Source organism: Arvicanthis niloticus, chromosome 2 (assembly GCF_011762505.2).
Source record: "Arvicanthis niloticus isolate mArvNil1 chromosome 2, mArvNil1.pat.X, whole genome shotgun sequence".
NCBI lineage: Eukaryota > Metazoa > Chordata > Mammalia > Rodentia > Muridae > Arvicanthis > Arvicanthis niloticus.
The window spans coordinates 101597128-101616568 of NC_047659.1; the positions used below are offsets into that span (position 1 = coordinate 101597128).

Below are 19441 nucleotides of genomic sequence, written 5' to 3' on the forward strand. Positions count from 1 at the left end.
ACCATACATAGTCTACAACAAAAAGTGGGGGGCAGTGCACACACCACACACCGTCTACACTGAATATAACCTTAAAGTTTTAGGATCCAAAAACAGATATCTCATAACAACTGCTACCTAAATCTAATCACACATTTCATGCTCTCAATGGACTCTGATATTTAATAGACTGAAGAGTCAGATAAAAGAAGGAAATATGGTCAGGTGTGGTGGTTTTAATCGTTTAATCCAGGCACTGGGAGGCAGAGGAAGCCAGCCAGGTCTCTGTGAGTTTAAGACCAGCATGGTCTACATACATACTGAGTTTCAGTTCAGCCAGAGCTACACAGTGAGACTATCTCAAAAGGAGGAGAGAAAAAGAAAAAAGAAGAAACTATGAAGCTAGGCATGCTGACATGTGCTTTGGACCCCAGTACAAGTTCAAGGATGCCACTCTGATTTACAGAGACACCCTATACCAAAAACAAAATTCAACTCAAATAAGGCAGCAGCAGAAGAACGAGAAGGGAGAAGCAGGCGGACTAGGAAGAGAAAAAGGAGGAGGGGATAGGGCAAGATGGTAGGGTGCTGGCAAGAGTTTTTAATCACAGAATTATGTGAGTCTGAGGCCAGTCTACACAGCTTGTTCCAGGATAGCCAGAGCTATATAAATAAAGAAAACCTGTCTCAATATATTAAAGTAACAAATAAATTTAAAATCATGTAAAATGTTTAAAAAATATCTTTGAAAAGTAAGAACCTCACACTGGCCTTTTCCATGCACGGTGAGGCTAGAGTGGAAGCAGGCTGGCTGTGGTGGCCCACTCTGTTCATCCCAGTACTCAGGGGCATCTCAGCTCCATCTCTGTGTGATGTCAGTGTGGTCTACACAATAAGTTCCAGGACAGCCAGGACTACAGAATGAAACCATGCCTCAAAACCCGAAATGCTTAGAAGCATAAATCTGTTGATCTTAGTGTTCTAACTATAAGGATTTTAAAATGACTTTATTAATTTGGAGTAAAATGCTTATTTGCTAAGTATCCCCTGTACCAAATGACAGAATGAAAGCACATCTTTGGGAATTTAAACACACTCCTTATTTTTAGTACTGAAATGCCTTTGCAACCAAGAAATGTGTAGCAACTGGAAACTTCCAAAATAAATTCTTTCCAAACCACTACATGTACAGGAAGATATTTGATTTTACATTTGAGATTTTTGTTTTATTTTATTTTATTTATATCTGGCATTGTGCTTGCATATATGTCTGTGTGTCACTTGTGTGCCTGGTAGCTGCAAAGAGGCCAGGAGAGGGGGGTCTGATCTCCCCGGACAGTTGTGACAAGTGGCAGACAGCTGTGAGTCATTGCCTGGGCACAGGGATTGGATCTTAACCACTCAGCCATCTCCCCAGACCTCTGAAAAGAAATGTTATTTTATTTTATTCAAGGTAGGGTCTTCTCTCTACCTAGCCCTGTCTCAGAATCTACTATTGTAGACCACGTAAGCCTTAACCGCGCAGAAATCCACACCGGCCTCTGCCTCCCAAGTGCTGGGATTAAAGGCTTGAAACACTTTGCCTGATGAGAAAGTTAAAATCAAAATCTGAAACAAATAAACATTAAACTGAAAAACAATTGATGGTGTCTCCTAGTAATGTTAGAAGCTACATCCATAAAGTCTCACCAACATGACTGCCTGAACATGGGTTAAATAAGGACACCACCAATGGACATTCCAAAGTGGACAGAGAAAAGCCCAGGAAGCCTCAACCCCATACAAAGAACTGTACAGGAAACAGAAAAGCTGGGAGCAGGAGAGTTGTCATTCCCCAGGGAAGAGCATGCCAACTGGTTATCCAGTGACAAATAGCCCTGAAAACATACATACATACATATAAACAATACAATGTTATATGGACTGAGATTATATATAAGAATACATACATATGCTGGGCGGTGGTGGCGCATGCCTTTAATCCCAGCACTTGGGAGGCAGAGGCAGGCAGATTTCTGAGTTCGAGGCCAGCCTGGTCTACAGAGTGAGTTCCAGGACAGCCAAGGCTATACAGAGAAACCCTGTCTTGAAAAACAAAACAAAACAAAATACAAACACACACACGGAGGGGGAGAGGCACATGAGAGGGTTCAAGAGCTGGGGTTCTCAACCTTTCTTGTGACCCCTTAATACAGCTCCTCATGTTGTGGTGACCCCAACCATGAAGTTATTATTGTTGCTCTTCCATCACTGCTATTTGTTGCAATGTAAATATTTTTGGAGACAGAGGGTTGCCAAAGAGGGCGCAACCCACAGGCTGAGAAACATGTAGGGAAATGGAAGGAAAAGGTATTATATTATAATGTCAAATCCTAAAAAGAAAAGGACCTGATGAAGATCACAGTGGTGCATGCAAACCCAGCACCCAAGAGGCTGAGAAGCACCTGGATCTGAAGCCAGCCTGATACAGAGTGAGAGCATACCTCAGACAGAAAGATAGGAAGGAAAAACAAGGAAAGGATACTAATTCAAGGTCAGTCTCTTTTTTTTCTGCGTTCATAATAAAAAGTACAGCTCTAACTAAATTATATGGATAGTATTGGGGTCTTTACCAAGGTAAGAATTTCAAAGATGGTACAACTCAGAACTATTGACAATTTAATAAGAAAATTCGTCATTGCATAACTTTATTTTATGATGTTTAGCAGCAACCCTGGTGTCCACTAGATGCCAGTAGTACCACAGACTGAGCCATGGCTATCAAAAATGTCTTCAGACATTGCTAAATGCCCCCTAAGGGACAAAACTGCCTCCTATCTGAGACCACATTACTCCAGTGAGATCATCTGACATCGAATGTTTGCTTTCATGGTCTCCCAGCTGCCTTGCAAGTGTCTTGTCTCTTGTCCAGTTTTCCTTGTTTGTTCTATGTCTCCTGACTCATCTCACAGACAATTTATAATGCTAAGTATACGATATGAGAAGTAGCTCCTGGGCAACAGCCCACAGGAGCCTCAACACATGCAGTGTCTCCAAGCCAGAGAAGGCAGACTGCAGGCAGAAAGCCTGCATTGTATTAAAGTCACACAAAAAACAATTCCCAAAGACAGAAGGACAATAGCCCCTTGTTCCTCAGCTAAAGATCCACATAAAATCTTCTTTCTCACAAGAGCAGCTTACAAGAGCAGCTAGTCTTTGCCTCAAAGCAGAGAGTGCTTTCACTGGCAACAGCACACAATCTGAACCTTCAGTGAAAAGAAGCAATGGGCAATACTAAGAAAAACTAGTACCCTGCCAAGAGACAAGGCCAAACACCAATGTCTGCTTTTGGTCTCAAAGATGATTTACCCAATAAATATATTCTGGAAACTGCTGTTGATAGTCTGTTATCCAGTGCATGGCCAATAGGAATATTCTATTCTAATAGGTCAACAAGGAATGCTATTCTTCACTATTAAAAAGATAAAAATCTTAACCTGGTGTAATCCTAGCTACTTCGAAGGCTGAGGCCAGAGGGTTGCCAATTTTAAAACCAATCAGAGGAACCACACATCGTTCAAACAGTAAAACAACAACAACAAAAAAAAAGGTAAGAATTTACTGGAGCTTTGGACTACTTAAATTCTGATTATATTTTCCTATTAAAAGATCACAAATAGGAGCTGGGTGTATGTCTTAAATCCCAGTACTAGAAAAGCAGAGACAGACAGATCTTAGAGTTCAAGGCCAGCCTGGTCTACACAGTAAATTTCAAGCCAGTTAAAGCTATATAAGACTCTGTCTCAAAACAAACAATAACAAAAACTGAAAGCCACAGAAATAGAAACAGAAAATCATGAACTGAGGCTTAAGACTTACCATCTAGAATTTCTTCAGAAAATCCTGTTTTCTCAAAATCAGTGGTGTTCTGATTGTATAAACCAAACAGAAGGTAATTTGCCAGCTCTCTACAGCCTTCATTGTATCTGCTGTCAATTCCTGCAAAGCAAAGAAAGCTGTGACTAGCTGTCCTATACCATGGAGTACAGTAAGAGCCAAAGATTTGCCCGTTTAGTAAAGCCTTGATGGCCAAAGGTAGTAGTTCAAACCAGTTTTGTGCTAAAACTAAATAAACAACCCCTTGTGAGAGAAATAGGCTGAGGCATAAGCTACCTTCCTTGGATCTCAAGATCTACACAGGTCAGAGAATTAAGCAACAAGATTACTAAGGTGTTAACTCTGAAAAGCATTTTTTCTTTCAGTTTTTACTTTACTGTATGGTGTTTAACTTCCATGTATATATGTATCATGTGTGTCTGCTATTCAAGGAGGCCAGAAGAGCACCCTCCATTATCTATCAGATCCCCTAGAATTAGAGTTACAGATGGTTCTGAGTCATCATGTGGGTGCTAGGAATCGAACCTGGGTCCTCTGGAAGAACACCAAGTGCTCTTATCTACGGAACTACCTCCAGCCCACATGAAACAATTCTTAAGGGCAAAAAGAACCAGAAAATATGATCTTCTATGGATTTACTACAGATCTTGGACTATTTTGTTAGCCTAAGAACAGATCTCAAAGAGATCGCTATGAAAAATGTGTATGATCAAATAAAAAGTTAAGGCGGTTTGAAAAGGAGGGGGACAAGTGGATAGACTAATCCCCACTAGCCCTTCCCAAATGTCAGAAGCAATGCTTAGACTGCTCTGTCAGGTGTGCTGTGTGACATACACGTCTGCAGATGGCCTTCACTAAGGTTAGTCTAGAAAGGTTGGACCAGAGACAAAAGGAGATTAAATGACACTGTCATTACCTCTGCCTCTCAATGACTTAGCCATCCCAGCACTACAGGTATTCGCAGGATGGATAGATCAGAGTCAAGCAACTGCTCTCTATGTGGTTGTGAAAAGAAAGGGTCATAGCCGGGCATGGTGGTGCAGGACTTTAATACTAGTACTAGGGAGACAGAAGCAGGCAAATCTCTGAGTTTGAGGCCAGCCTGGTCTACAAAGCAAGTTTCAGGACAGCCAGGGCTATACACAGAGAAACCTTGTCTCAAAAACAGGAAAGGCCGGCAGGCTTGTGGTGGGGGCTCCCTCTTTATCTCACTGACGCCCCTCTTAATATTCACCCTCATTAAGATGGAACAGATATCACAGGAATGAAAACGAGGAAGATGCTAGCCTATAATGTACCTTACATGATAGCATTACTAGTATCTTCCTGAGATCAAGACTACAAACTTATTATTAAAGCACTGACCTAGGATGCAGAGAATTCCATCAGGTTGAGACTTGCTGCTCTGGGTCAGGACACTTTGCACCTGGCGGAGTCGGCTGCAGCTGTAACAGAACAACAAAGTTTCTTGAGTGCGGAAGTGTGAGAATGCGTAAAAGGTACATGCAAGAGGAATGGTTTTGTTACGTAAGGAAAGTGGTACCTATCTCTTGAATCAGAACTGTACCCTTCTTTTCCAAATTCTGAACGAGTTAGTGTAAGTGGTCTAAAGACTATCTGGACAACGATTATGAACTACACTGTCAATGGCTCTTTGGCTCAGTGGAAGATGGCACCAAGGCCCCGTTCATAATCAATCATCTGATGCCAAGGATTTCCATGTCTTTTTACTTTTTCTGATTTTCAAAGACAAGTTTCTATACTGCTTTAGACTAAATTTAGCCTTTCTCAGTTTGTCTCAAAAGCCACAAACAAAAATAAAAATTAATATAAAGGCCTCAATAAACTAAGCTCTAATTATCCCATGACTGCCTTATAGACTCTCAGCACCGAAGACAGTCTTTTTAGAGAGCTATTACTCCTTTGGTAGAAGGGATATTCCTTGCACCCAGGCAAAGTGTAAGGAGACACATATTCTTAAACAATACAATCTCTATGGACTCTGCTGCCTTTCTGGCTCCCTCTATTCCTTCTCAGCAACCCCAAAGATGAATACCCAATTTCATGGTCAAGCCTGATTCTTTCCCTCCACCTCCATGTCTAACTCTCACCCCATAAATATTTTTAACTGTTCACTATCACTAACTATTAGGAATGCAAACTACATTACTTTGAGATTTTATCTTACCATAGTCATAATGTCTGTCCTAAGAAAACAAGTGACAAGTACTGAAGAGGACATGGGGAAAGAGCGACCCCAATCTACTAGCAGGTGGGGATATATGTATGGTAGGATATAAAGTGCTGCAGACACTTTGGAAATAAATGTGAGGAGGTGTAACGCTAAAAACACAACTACCATATGGCCTACCTATCCTAAGCATATACACAAAGGACTCCATATCCTACAACAGAAATACTTGCACATCTATGTTTATTGCTGTCTATTCAAAATAGGTAGGAAATGGAATCAGCTTAAATGTCCATCAGCTGATGGCTGATGGACAATGAGATGGCTGATGGACAATGAAACTGCAATACATATATGCATCAGAATTTATTCATCTGTAAAGAAAAATGAAATTATGAAAGTTTCAGAAAAACAGAGCTGGAAAATATTATGGTGAGATCAGTTAAGCCCAGAAAGACCCTGCATGCCTTCTATGGGCTGAAGAGACAGCTCAGCAATTAAGAGCACTGACTGCTCTTCCAAAGGACCAGAGTTCAATTCCCACTACCCATAAGGGAGTTCACAACTGTCTGTAATTCCACTTCCAGGAGATCTTACACCCTCATACAGATATACATGGAGGCAGAACACAAATGTATATTTTTTTAATTTTAAAAAATAAAAATGTTAATTATGTGTGGGTTCATGCAGGTGTCCACTAAACCAGAGGTACTGGATTCCCCTGGAGCTGGAATTAAAGATCACTACGAACCACTCAATAGGGGTGCTGGGAACCGAACACAGGTTGTCTGCAAGAGAATCACTGCTTCAGCCCCTAGCTTCAAGTTTTTAGATTTCTGTATTTAATTTAATAATGTCTGTAAAGGTCAAGAAGCCAGAAATGACTCACGAGAGGGGTATAGTAAGATGACTTAATTAGGGGAGGTGACAGTAGACACAGATGCTCTGAGGGAAGGGGGAGGACAATGGAGGCTAAAGATTATGCAGGACCAATGAGAAAGAAAAAAGTAGGGATGAACCCATTTTAGTGAAAACTAAGAATTTATAGTGGGGCAGTGGTGGTGCATGCCTTTAATCCCAGCTCTCTAGAGGCAGAGTCAGTCGTATCTCTGTGAGTTTGAGGCCAGCCTGGTCTACAGACAAAGTTCTAGGACAGCCACGGAATCACAGAGAAACCCTGTTTCAAAGAACCAAAATGAAACTAAGGATTTATAAAAATGCCTCATGGAAAGCTACTATGTCACTATACAACATGATTGTGTATATACAACAAGACTGGAGGGATAACACAGTAATTAGGAGCACTTCCAGAAGAGCAGAGTTCAGTTCCCAAGACTTAGGGCCAGCCCAGCACCACATCAGCAACTTAGACTTCCTCCAGTCTCAGGGGATCCAATGCCCTCTTCTGGCCTCCCTGGGTACCCACACACGCATAGTATAACAGAGAGAGAGAGAGAGAGAGAGAGAGAGAGAGAGAGAGAGAGAGAGAGAGAGAGAGACTGAGACTGACTCACACACTCACACATGCACACATGAATACTATAAACCTGGCCAAAATCCCCTGGCTGGGGTGGTCACAGAACCTTGGGAAAACGACAATTGCTTTCTCGAGTGGAAGTCTTCAAACTGTCTTCTAAATGCTTATGTCTATACCTGTAGACACTGCTCTTAACCTTGCTCAGAGAAGCTTCTATCTGCAGTGGACAGTGGTTAATGTAGAGGCTCGAAGCTACTCAAAGTGCTGACAACGAAAGTGACTGTGACACTAAAATAGGACACTCATACAAACTACCACCTCCTCCACCTCCATCACCACCTTCACCACCCCCTGCCACTACCTCCTAACACTACTACCTTCATCAACACCTCCTCCTCCACCTCTATCACAACCACCACCCCACCTTCACCACCTCCTCTTCAATTACTCTTCCTCCTCCACCTCTACCCCCATCTTCACCACCTTTACCACCTCCTCCTCAACTACCACCAGCACCAAGGCTTAGTGAACATCACAGAAGAGGAGGAAGGAAGAGTGTACGAACTGCAGGACAGGAAGGAGTAAGTACTGTCTTCCATAAAGGGCACAACCACTGCACTGGCCAGCTCAGTGTAGCTACCTGCAAGAGATCAAGCCAGTCGAAATTTCAATGTGGACAGGGAAAGTTCATGAGTCCCCATCCTAGCTGAAGAGCTACTGGCAGTTGACGGTTGCCAGAAGAGTTTTGGGGTTTGGTCACCCAGCATAGTACAAATATCAATTCTCCTCAAATCAACACGCAGGTTTAATACAGTCCCTATTAAATGCCAAAACTTCTATAGATGTAGAAATGCTTACTCTGAAATATATGGGGCTGGTGTGATGACAGGGTTCCAGGCTAGGAAGGGCTATACAGTTAGACCCTGTTTCAAAGATACTAACTAATTAAATGTATGTGGTAGGCTCCATAAGTCTTCATCACACTACTACTTTTTCTGTAGTCTTTATAATAAAAATTAGGGGCTATGAGGAAGGGGCTTGTTATAGAATAACAAGGTTTTAGAAGCAATAGTATAAAGATAATTTTAAATATTAAATGAATGTCTCTCCCTGAAAAATGATGCCTGTCTGCCCCTGCACATTTTCTTTTTAACAGGATTGATCCTGCAGTTGCTTCCCCTCTAGAAGGACTTTGCAAGTTAGACCTTTGGCCCATTTTCTAAGAAGGACAGTATGCAGACTGCCTGCCAAAGTTACCAAGAGCTCTTTGGTTTGCAAACTTATAACCAGCCACTGACAAAAAGCATGACTAGATCATGTGACCAAGAAACAAAAGAGTTTCCCTGGCAACTGTTGCTGGAAGCCAAGACAATACTGAAAATAGGAGACTTTTTTCTTACTTGTATCCTGTCCAGTCCAAACACAGTGGGAACACACAAATGTAAGAAAAGTGTCTTTTTCCTTAAGTAGAACATTATCCTGATTAGTGTTTTCTTATCAATGGGTAAAACTAAATTTAGGGTTTTTCTCCCCTTGTACGATTTCTTGATTCTCAAATTTAATCTTTAACCAGAATATAGTCTGTCGCTGAACCATGAAACATTACAGTTACAGTTACTTAATTATTTACTTGGGGGGGGGCGGGGTGAGACAGGGTTTCTCTGTGTCCTGGCTGGCTTGAGATTCACTAGACCAGACTAGCCTAGAACTCAGAGAGATCCACCTGCCTCTGCTACCTGCATGCTGGGATTAAAGGTGTGTGCCAACACTGCCTGGCTACTTATTTACTTTTAACAACAACACCATGAAAATCCCTGATGAGTTCAAAGAAAAGCATAGTCACCCTTATTCCGGTCCAGCACCCAGAATTAATCAGTCGACATCTGGGCACATCTGCTTTTACTCATATTAGTGTTTTCTGAAACTATATGTGTAAAATATTAGTTTACTGTACTTCAATAAGGAATAATCAGAACACTTATATGAAACTGAAGTTTTCACTGACCCTTATACTCAAAGGCCATACATGATTGTTATGTGTCTACACTGCATATACCCCAAACTCCAGTAGTAACACTGCCATGTAGCTCACAGCACATGATCGAGGCTGGTACATCCTGGGTAGGCCGATATTTGCCCACGACTTACAGAGTTTCACCTTCAGAGGCTGTGTAAGGGAGGCTGTGGTCATTAGAAGTCATGTGTGGGTAAGAGTTCTGGTTACTTTTATATCAACTTGACATAAGCCAGAGACATTGGAAAGAAGAGAATCTCAACAGAGAAAATACCTCCTTACATCAGACTGGGCTGTAGGCAAGTCTGTGGGGCATTTCTTTAAAAGTTAATTATTGATGTAGCCCACAGTGGGCTGGGCCACCTCTGGTCTGGTGGTCCTGGGTGCTGTAAGAAAGCTGATTAAGTCAGTCATAAGGAGCAAGCCAGTAAGCAGCACTCCTCCATGTTCCTGCCCTGTTTGAGTTGCTGTCCTGACTCCCCTCAATATTAACAGTGGCATGGAAGCATGGAAGCCTAAGCCAAGTAAACCCTTCCCTCCTCAAGCTGCTTTTAGTCATGGGGTTTCAACATAGCAATAGTAACCCTAATACAAGGGGTAAAGACACTTACCACTAAACCTGAGTGAAGAAAACAACAGACTCTCCCAAGTTGTCCTCTGACTACCATATATGCACCTGGAGTGAATGCCTCCAATCCAACCAAATAAGTAAGAGATAAATGTAAATAGCAATAACAAACTTATGAAAAAGCTGAGGATATGGCTCAGTGGTAGAACATCTGCCTGGCTCTGGGTCCAATCCCTAGCACTAAACACACGCACGCACGCACGCGCACACTCACTCTCCGATGTTTTCAGGTTGGTGATATAACTCAATAGTAAAGCACTTACCTGGTGCTACAGTTACACTATTATTTCTCTTCTTTCTGGGTTTCCCTGGGTTTAGAATGAGTTTGAGCATAAGAGATGGCAACACACTCACCAATGGGCACACCAGAGAGATAGGAGTGGAACCCTTGCCATTCTCAGGTTTACAGCTGTTGTGCTTCAAGTTTTTGGAGGGTGAAAAGAAACAGAGACTACCACTATGGCTGCAGAAAGCTGCAGTGGCAACAACTTGGCTGTCACCTCCCTCCTAGAGTGTAGGACATACACCTCTAGAAAACCAGCCTGCACCTGTATTCTGGAGAGCACACAGCACATGAGCAGTGCATTTCTTCAGAGGCACAGGAAGCCCCTGTAAGATCTTTCTAGTCACTAGTCTCCCTCACATCACCACTTAAACCAGAAAAGAGAATGTAAGCTATCTAAACCAGTATTTAATGTGACACACCACTAAAAAGACACTGAACAAATGGTATGTCTTGGTTTTGTTTTGATGAGATTCTAACCAGTCAGCAGCCTTGAATAATCTTTCACACAGGTTTTTTTTTTTTTTTTTTCTTTTGGAAATTTCAGGTCATAAGTGCTATTTTTTATGTATGCCAGGTGTGTTCAGGAGACTGTGGTGGCTAGAAAAGGGGATCAGATCCCTTGGAGCTGGATCCAAACCGAGTCCTCTACAAGAACAGCATGTGCTCTTAACCATCCCCTGAGAGGTGTCTCTTCAGTCCCTCAGCTCACAGGTGAGCATTTATTAGAAGTGCTCTGAAAACAGCTGTAACATATGAAATGACCCATTATTACTGTGGTGACTTGAATATGCCTGGTCCATGAGAAGTGGCACTATTAGGAGGTGTGGCCTTGTTAGAATGGGTGTGGTCTTGTTGGAGGAACTGTGCTACTGTGTAGGCAGGCTTTAAACACTCCTAGTGCTCAAACTCCATCAGTGTTGAAGAGAGCCTCCTCCTAGTTGCTTGCAGATGCTAGTCTCCTCCTGGATGCCTTTGGGTCAAGATGTAGAACACCTGGCTCCTCCATCACCATATCTGCTTGCATGATGCCATGTTTCTTACCATGATGATAATGGACTGAACCTCTGAAACTATAAGCCAGCCAAATTAAATGTTTGCCTTATAAGAGTTGCCTTGGTTATGGTATCTCTCCACAGCAATAAACCCCTAAGACAATTATATAATCGTTATTATAGAATAATATAGAAAATATTATTATAGCCGGGTGGTGGTGGCGCACGCCTTTAATCCCAGCACTTGGGAGGCAAAGGCAGGTGGATTTCGGAGTTCGAGGCCAGCCTGGTCTACAGAGTGAGTTCCAGGACAGCCAGGACTACACAGAGAAACCCTGTCTCAAAAAACCAACGAAAAAAAAAAAGAAAAGAAAAGAAAATATTATTATAGATAATATTGTTATAGATAATAAGATTATTATTCCATTTGCTAAGTTGACAGTGAAGGGAAATGAGGATTGAACCTGGGAAGTCAATTAAAAGTCAGAGACAGGTGCACACCTGTAATCCCAGCAACCCAACTGGGAAGTAGAAGTGGATCAGGACTTCAAGGTCACCCTTGTGTTAAGAGACACTATTCCTGGGTAGACAAACAAATGTCTATTCATCCCAGTAAGGGAGCCACCAAAGTACAACTTGGTGAGCCAGTGAGTTTTACTGGGGTTCCTGACAGGAGCAGAAATAACTCAAAGATAGCCCATCACCAAAGCTGTCAGCATGGGTGACAGCTCACAATGGCTAGACACCTGGAGCTCACTGCACAGCCACAGGCCACTCCACAGGTCAGATTATCTCTTGCTGGCAGCTGAATGGTCTGAGCCTCTTCCTGGATGCTCTGGTGATCTCTGTCTCTTCCAGGTGGACTGGCTGGTCTGAGTGTCTCTTAACCGCCCTTACTGAACGGAGGACCAAACCGTATTCAAAAGTGGAATAAGTGAACCGCTGGGACACAGCTCATCAGCAAAGTGCTTACCTAGCAACCTCAAAGCTCTGGGATTGGCTCAAGCACTGGTTTGATTGCCAGTACCATAAGAAAACAAACACAATAAAGTTTGAAGTATGGACACATATGAATGTGCACTGAATAATTCAACTTTTCTGGACTTCTGAAATGTTTCATGTTAAAATGTTGGAGGAATCACAGAGGGAATAATAAAGGCTGCCATATCTCATTAATCTAGACTTCAGAAATTGATTAGAATGAGCTCCCTGTATGTAGGACTGAGGCAGGTTGACAGACGTGGCCTTTGCAGTAAAGCAGTCACCATTCACTTCCCTTGGCAAAATTAAGAAACTTGAAGGAAAGGCAGGGCATGTGGCAAGACCATAGACGACATTTCCACTGATGGCCTACACTGGAGTGACAGGTAAGACAAAGTCAGTGTTGCTACTGTCATGACCAAACGTGGTTAACCACTAACCATAAAATGACTCAAACTGACACATATTTTATGACTAAAGAAAATGCTCCTGGCTGGAAGGGGTCTGCGGCCTCATGGGGAGAGCAGCAATACCAACCAGAGCTCCCAGGGCCGGAACCACCAGCCTGGGAGCACACATGGAGGGACCCGTGGCTCCAGCTGTATATGTAGGGGAGGATGGCCTTGTCAGGAATAGGTGGGAGAGGAAGTCCTTGGGCCTGTGAAGGCTGGATGTCCTAGTGTGGAGAAATTCGAGGGTGGGGAGGAGGGAGTAGCTGGGTGGGTGGGGGCACATCCTCATAGAAGCAGGAGGAGGGGGGACGAGATGGGGGTGGGGGGAAATGGGGAAAGGAGATAACATCTGAAATGTAAATAAAATATTCAATAAAAAATGAATAATAAAAAAAAAAGAACATGCTCCTGACATGTAACTGTGGTAATTTTAATTCTCTCCCAGCACCTCCACTGTAGTAGTGGTTTGAATAAGAATGTTCCCATAGGCTCATATACTTGAATGCTAAGGGACTGGCAGTCTTTGTTAGAGTGGGTGTGGCCTTGTTGGAATAAGTGCCACTGAGGCAGGCCTTGGGGTTTCAACTGTTCAAGCCAGGCCCAGTAGATCTGGGTGTAGAACTCTAAGCTACTTCACCACCACTATGTCTACCTGCATGCTGCCATGATGACAATGGACTAACTAACCCTCTGAAGTGTAAGCCAGTCCCAATTAAACGTCTGCCTTTATAAGAGTTGCCTTGGTCATGGTGTCTCTTCAAGGCAATGGAGCACTGACTGTAACCTCCCCCTCCACACTCAACAATCCAGTGCTATAATATAATCCTCATTTTACATAGTTATCTTGCTGTAGTAGAAATGAAGCTGTCAATCCACAACCATCTCCCTTTCATTGATAACACTCCCATTTTACTTAGATTAGCAATAGGCCAGATTCCTCTGCTTCTAGAGCTATCTGACCAATGAGGAAAATTCAGAAGTGTTTTAGAAGCTTCTGGAAAAGCTCTTGTAAGGGAACTGATTTAACTAAGAGGACTAGCTTCCCCACCTCCTCCTCTTACCTGAAAGACACAGTGACCAGGGTTCCTACAGTCATTTTGTGACCATGAAGCTATTGAAAAGATAAAAGCCACGTGCTAATGTCACCAAAGCAAAATATAGAAGTAGCTTGGCCTCTTGTTAACTTTATACCAGAAAAGGCCTCTCGTCCTCTGGAGGACATTTTTTGCAACAGAGATTAAATGCCAAGGTCATTTTTGCTAAGATTCTCTTACTAGCTGCTAAATGTAATTCCAGATAGACCACCTAATTTAAAGAGCTTAAAAACTCACGCTCAATTGAAATATATGTCTATACAGATTTCTTCAATTTGTATTAATAAGATGCAAGATTCAAGAACTCCAGAAAACGAATCATCATAAACAGGAAGTGTTATCCAGACGTTGCTCAGTGTATTTGGATATTTTCCACGCTGTTCCTTCTCTTTGGCCAACAATGACTACTGCTCTCACTTCCTGCTCTTTGTAAAATCAGTTCCACCAGTATTCATGCAACAAACATCCAGTTATCCTCCCCCACATCCTTGACTGTTAGAAGCATGTCAAATTCAAACATAGTGTGAAGTGCTAGATTAGATCTTAGAACAGAGAAACTTCATTTAGGAAAATAAAGTCTGGACTCCAAGTAAGCAAGTTTACTAATTATCCTAAAGCTTTATACCAACGCTGATGCCTTCATCCCTATAAATGCACCATGGCTCTGCAATACAATTTATGTATACATCTAAAGTGACTTTGAAACTAAAGTTTTTTAAAAGCATGCTAAGGGCACAGTAGATAGCTCAGGGAAATAAGGTACTTGCCCCCCCTGAGTTAGATTCCTCAGGCCCTACATGGTAAAACAAGAGACCCTACTCCCTCAAGTTGTCCTTGATTGTCATTCCCATACACCAACACACACACAATGAGCATAATTAAAACTTTTAACATGGTAAAAAATAAAACCAGGCATGGCAGCACACGCCTCCAATTCCAACACCCAGGAGCAGAGGTAAGCACGGTCTGCAGAGTGAGCTGGAGGTCAGCCAAAGCTACATAGTGAGATCCTGCCTCAAAAAGAAATATACCAAATATGCTACCTTTTCTTCAAACAAGGGCTTTAAATCAAAGGTGCTAGCTAGTTTTAAGTACCCAAACTATAATACCTACCTACTGATGTATTCATTTGTGTGTGCTATATACTGCATGTGTTGGCATGTGTATCTCATGATGTGTGTATGTGTAGGTGTATGTGTAGTTGTGGAACTGGTTTTAGCTGTCTATCATGTGGGTTCTAGGAGTTGAACTCAGATTCTCAGGCTGGATAGCAAGTGCCTTTACCTGCTGAGCTATTTTTCCAAACCCTTTAAAAATAAACTTCAGGGCAAAACCAACAGTTCAAGTTGTGTAACATCTGTCACATTTACTCCCCCTTTGGATAAGAGCACCAACGCTAGGAAACACTGCCATGTTACTAAGCACTAGTGATGTCACAGAACTAAAGACCACAGCACACTGTCCCCAGACATAAGCACAAAGGTAAACAGTGAAGCCACTCCTATGGGCAGAAATAAGGCCACAAGTCTTAATGAGCAAACCTCTCTGCTTCTAGAATCACACCAAGCCTTCCTCATCAGCATCCAAGCAACTGAGGATTTTGAAGGGTTTGTTGTTACTTGTTTGTCTGACCCTAGACTGATCTTGAACTGAGAATTGTTCTGATATATAACTGAAGTTCTTCTTGAACTTCTGAAGTTCTGCAAGAGACCCCTACACAGAGAAATATTTTGTAGTAGGACAGTATATTTCAGCAAGATTTCTACTAATTCTTTAGTATTAATCCATATAAACTAGGTTATAGATGGCTCAGCTGGTTAAGGTGTTTGCTACTAAGCCTGTTGCCCTGAATTCAATCCCAGGGATTCACATGGTAGGAGAAAACTTACAAGTTGTTTTCTCTCCCTCTCTCTTCCTCTCTCTCCCTCTCTCTCCCCCTTCTCTCTCTCTCTCTCTCTCTCTCTCTCTCTCTCTCTCTCTCTCTCTCTCACACACACACACACACATAATTTTAAAAAAGAAATTTGAGACAGGCCTCACTAAAGGAGTAGGCCACCATTCAAGACCAAAATTTTTTATCCAGGTTGGTCATCAGTAAAGAGCATTAGATGCTCTTGAGAGGACCTGGGTTTGAGTCTCAGCATCCACATGGTGGTTCACAACCATCTGTAACTCCAGTTCCAAGCGACTCGATGCCCTCTTCTGACCTCTGCAGACACTGGTCATGCACATTGTGCATGGACATACATGCAGGCAAAACATTCACACATAAAATAAAATTTAAAAATCTAATAAAAAAATAAAATAAAATTTTTTTATTCTATTCTAAAACCCAGGGACATTTTACTTCTTTCTCAAGCTCATTCTGGGTTCCAGAGTGATTTGGAGCAACAACAGCCATCATAGCAGAAGAAAAGCGAGTAACAAATGCACGGCTGAGGCTTTTACTGCAAAGGACTACAGCATTATTCTTTTGTACATTTCATTAACCAAGAGCAACTCGAAAGCCAACTTACATGGGGAAAGCAACTTTAATTCCTGAATGCTTGGGGTACAGAAACCAAACTATCTGATGGCATGATTATAGTCATAGCCTTAAAAGGGAGCCTCTAATTCTGAAGTAATATTTTCACTTCTGATCTCCATTCTCCATCTGAGAGAATAGACTCCTATAGAAGAGAACCATGCATTTGCCAATACTACCTATAGTCTCCAGGATCATGACTTCATTAGTTAAGCCTGCCTCTTTAATCAGTCAGGAGGGAGAGAGCACAAAGAGACCAAACACAGTTGACAGGAAAGGACCCAAACCTGATAAGAACCTTCAAAAATGCAAGGGATTGGGGGATGGGGTGGCAGGCATGGTGTTAAGTCCTGAAATCTCAGTACCTGGCAGGGTGAGGCAGGACGATCAACCAAGTTCAAAGCCAGTCCGAGAAACAGATTTAGACTTATTTCAAAAGCACTAGGGACAATAAGAAGGGAAGGCTTTAATAGGTAAGAAAAGCATGTACAACCATAGGGAGGTAGAGAAATGAGGTGACCCTTCACCAAAATTCCTTTATAAAAGGCTCACTGTTAAACTGTGTATCGTCTAAGGCACGTTTCAGCCAAACCATTTTATGCAAAATTCAGAGCTACTTATTAGTTCAGAGTGCTTTATTAGTTATGACTAGTAGTTTTTTTGTTTTTTGTTTTTTTCTTGAGACAGGGTTTCATTGTGTAACCTTTACGGTCCTAGAATTTACTCCGTAGACCAGGCTGGCCTCAAACTCACAGAGATCTGCCTGCCTCTGCCTCCCGAGTACTGGGATTAAAGGCGTGGGCCAAAACTACCTGGCATTTTTTTTTTTTCAATGTATGTATGTCTGCATGTTTGTCTGTGTGAGTGTATGCTGCATGTTTGCCAGTGCCTGCAGAAGTCAGAAGAGGGCACCAGATCCCCTAGCCCCACCCCTCAACACACATACACATATATAAATATTACCTTTAAGAAAGTAAAGAACTTGAAATGTAAATAAAATATCCAATAAAAAAAGAGGAAAAAAAAAAAAAAAGAACTGAAAAAAAAAAAGTAAGTAAAGAACTCTCAGCACTGCAGGGAGGCAGAGCCAGACAAATCTCTGTGATTTCAAGGCCAGTCTGGTCTACCTAGTCAGTTCTAGGCCATCCAAGGCTACTGATGAAAAAATCTGTCTCAAAAAAAAAAAATCAAAGGAAAAAGAGAGAGAGAGAGAGAGAGAGAGAGAGAGAGAGAGAGAGAAAACAAAAGAAAGTAAAGAGGCAGAGAGATGGCTCAGTGAATAAAAGTGCTTAACAGGCAAGCCTGATAACGGAGTTCAATCCCAGACTCACCGAGGAAGGAGACCACTCATGGAAGTTACCTTCTTGACGCACGTGCACGAACACACACACACACACACACACACACACAGACATATACATGCACCTTAGGTTAAGCAAATAAAACTGGGAGGCTGGAAATGGCCCAGCAGTTAAGAGCATGTATCTGTCTTGTAGAGGACCTGAGACCAGGCCCGGCACCCATGTCAGGGGACTCACAACTGCCTGTAACTTCAGTTCTAGGGAATCCAACGCCCTCTTGTGGACTCACTGGGTATCTGCATCCACCTGCACTTTCCTGTATACAAAGTATACTCACAAAAAATAAATCTAAACTGAACTACTTTAAAATGCAAGTGTTTTTAAGTTCTAAATAAAGACTCCTGAGCTAGGCCGGGCAGTGGTGGCCACGCCCTTAATCCCAGCACTTGGGAGGCAGAGGCAGGCAGATTTCTGAGTTCAAGGCCAGCCTGGTCTACAGAGGGAGTTCCAGGACAGCCAGAACTACACAGAGAAACCCTGTCTCAAAAATAAATAAATAAATAAAATAAATTAAAAAGAAAGAAAGAAAGAAAGAAAGAAAGAAAGAAAGAAAGAAAAGAAAAGAAAAGAAAAGATTCCTGAGCTTGTGATGGGGATACAGCTCAGAGCTAGAGCACTTGGCTACCATGTTCAAGGCTCTGGGTTCCATCCCCAGCACCACATCAAACCAATGTGGCATTGAACACACATACAGGCAGACAGGCAGGCACAAACCCCCCCCCCCCCCACCCCAGAGAGTTATCACTGGCCTGCTCCAAGTTCTAATGCATCCTGTTCAATTTTTGTACAAAGTTGAAATACTTTCAAACAGTGATGATCTGGCAGAAGGCCTGAGAGAGGATGGAGACTGTTCCCACCAGCAGCTACCCACTGCAAGCTGTAGAGCCCAGAAAGAATTCCTGTCAGGGGCAAAGAAATCCATGTAGTGTCAAAGTAGAAGCAAACCAGGACTCCTAAATGCATTGTTTCATTACTATCTAATGGCTTTTCTTCCTTCATGGCTTAGTCATTCAATAAACACATTGCCAGAGTATGTGAAGGAGTCCTGGGAAATGAAAAACAAGAATTCGTTTTGGGGCTTGCAGAATGGCTACACGGGTAAAGGCACTCAGCTGCCAAGAGACCTGAGTCCAATCTTGGTGACTCACATAGGAGAAAGAGAAGAAAAGACTCCTGGCAAGTTGTCCTCTGACCTTCATATTCACTGTGGCAAGCACAGTGTTGGTCACACACACACATACACAATACATACATACATACATACATACACACACACACACACACACACACACACAATTTAAAAGTAAAAAAGAAGTCAAGCAAAGTGGCTCATGTTAAATACCAGCACTGAGAAGCAGGTGGATCTCTGAGTTCAAGACTAGTTAGGCCTATACAGTGAGCCTCCATCTTAAAAAAAAAAGTAGTTTTCACTCTTCATAGATTTGATCCAATTCAAACAAACAACATCTGGTAAACAAACAAAAGACAAGAAAACTCTACAAAAAAAAAACCAAGGCTAACTGTGATATAGCACTTGTCTAGCAAAAGCAATGTCCTGGGATTCGACCCTCAACATTAGACAGAAA

General features: G+C 42.2%; 1 protein-coding gene across 3 annotated transcripts in view; it reads right to left on the reverse strand.

Moving 5' to 3' along the window:
* Dnaaf9 (dynein axonemal assembly factor 9) overlaps positions 1–19441 on the reverse strand; it is a 140842-nt gene that overhangs the window by 120099 nt on the left and 1302 nt on the right. For all 3 annotated transcript variants that reach the window (XM_076929764.1, XM_034494940.2, XM_034494939.2), the window contains exons 2-3: positions 5221–5300; positions 3838–3957 (exon numbers count right to left, since the gene is read on the reverse strand). In XM_076929764.1, coding sequence (XP_076785879.1) covers positions 3838–3957; positions 5221–5300 — 200 coding nt within the window. The remainder of the gene's footprint in view (positions 1–3837; positions 3958–5220; positions 5301–19441) is intronic.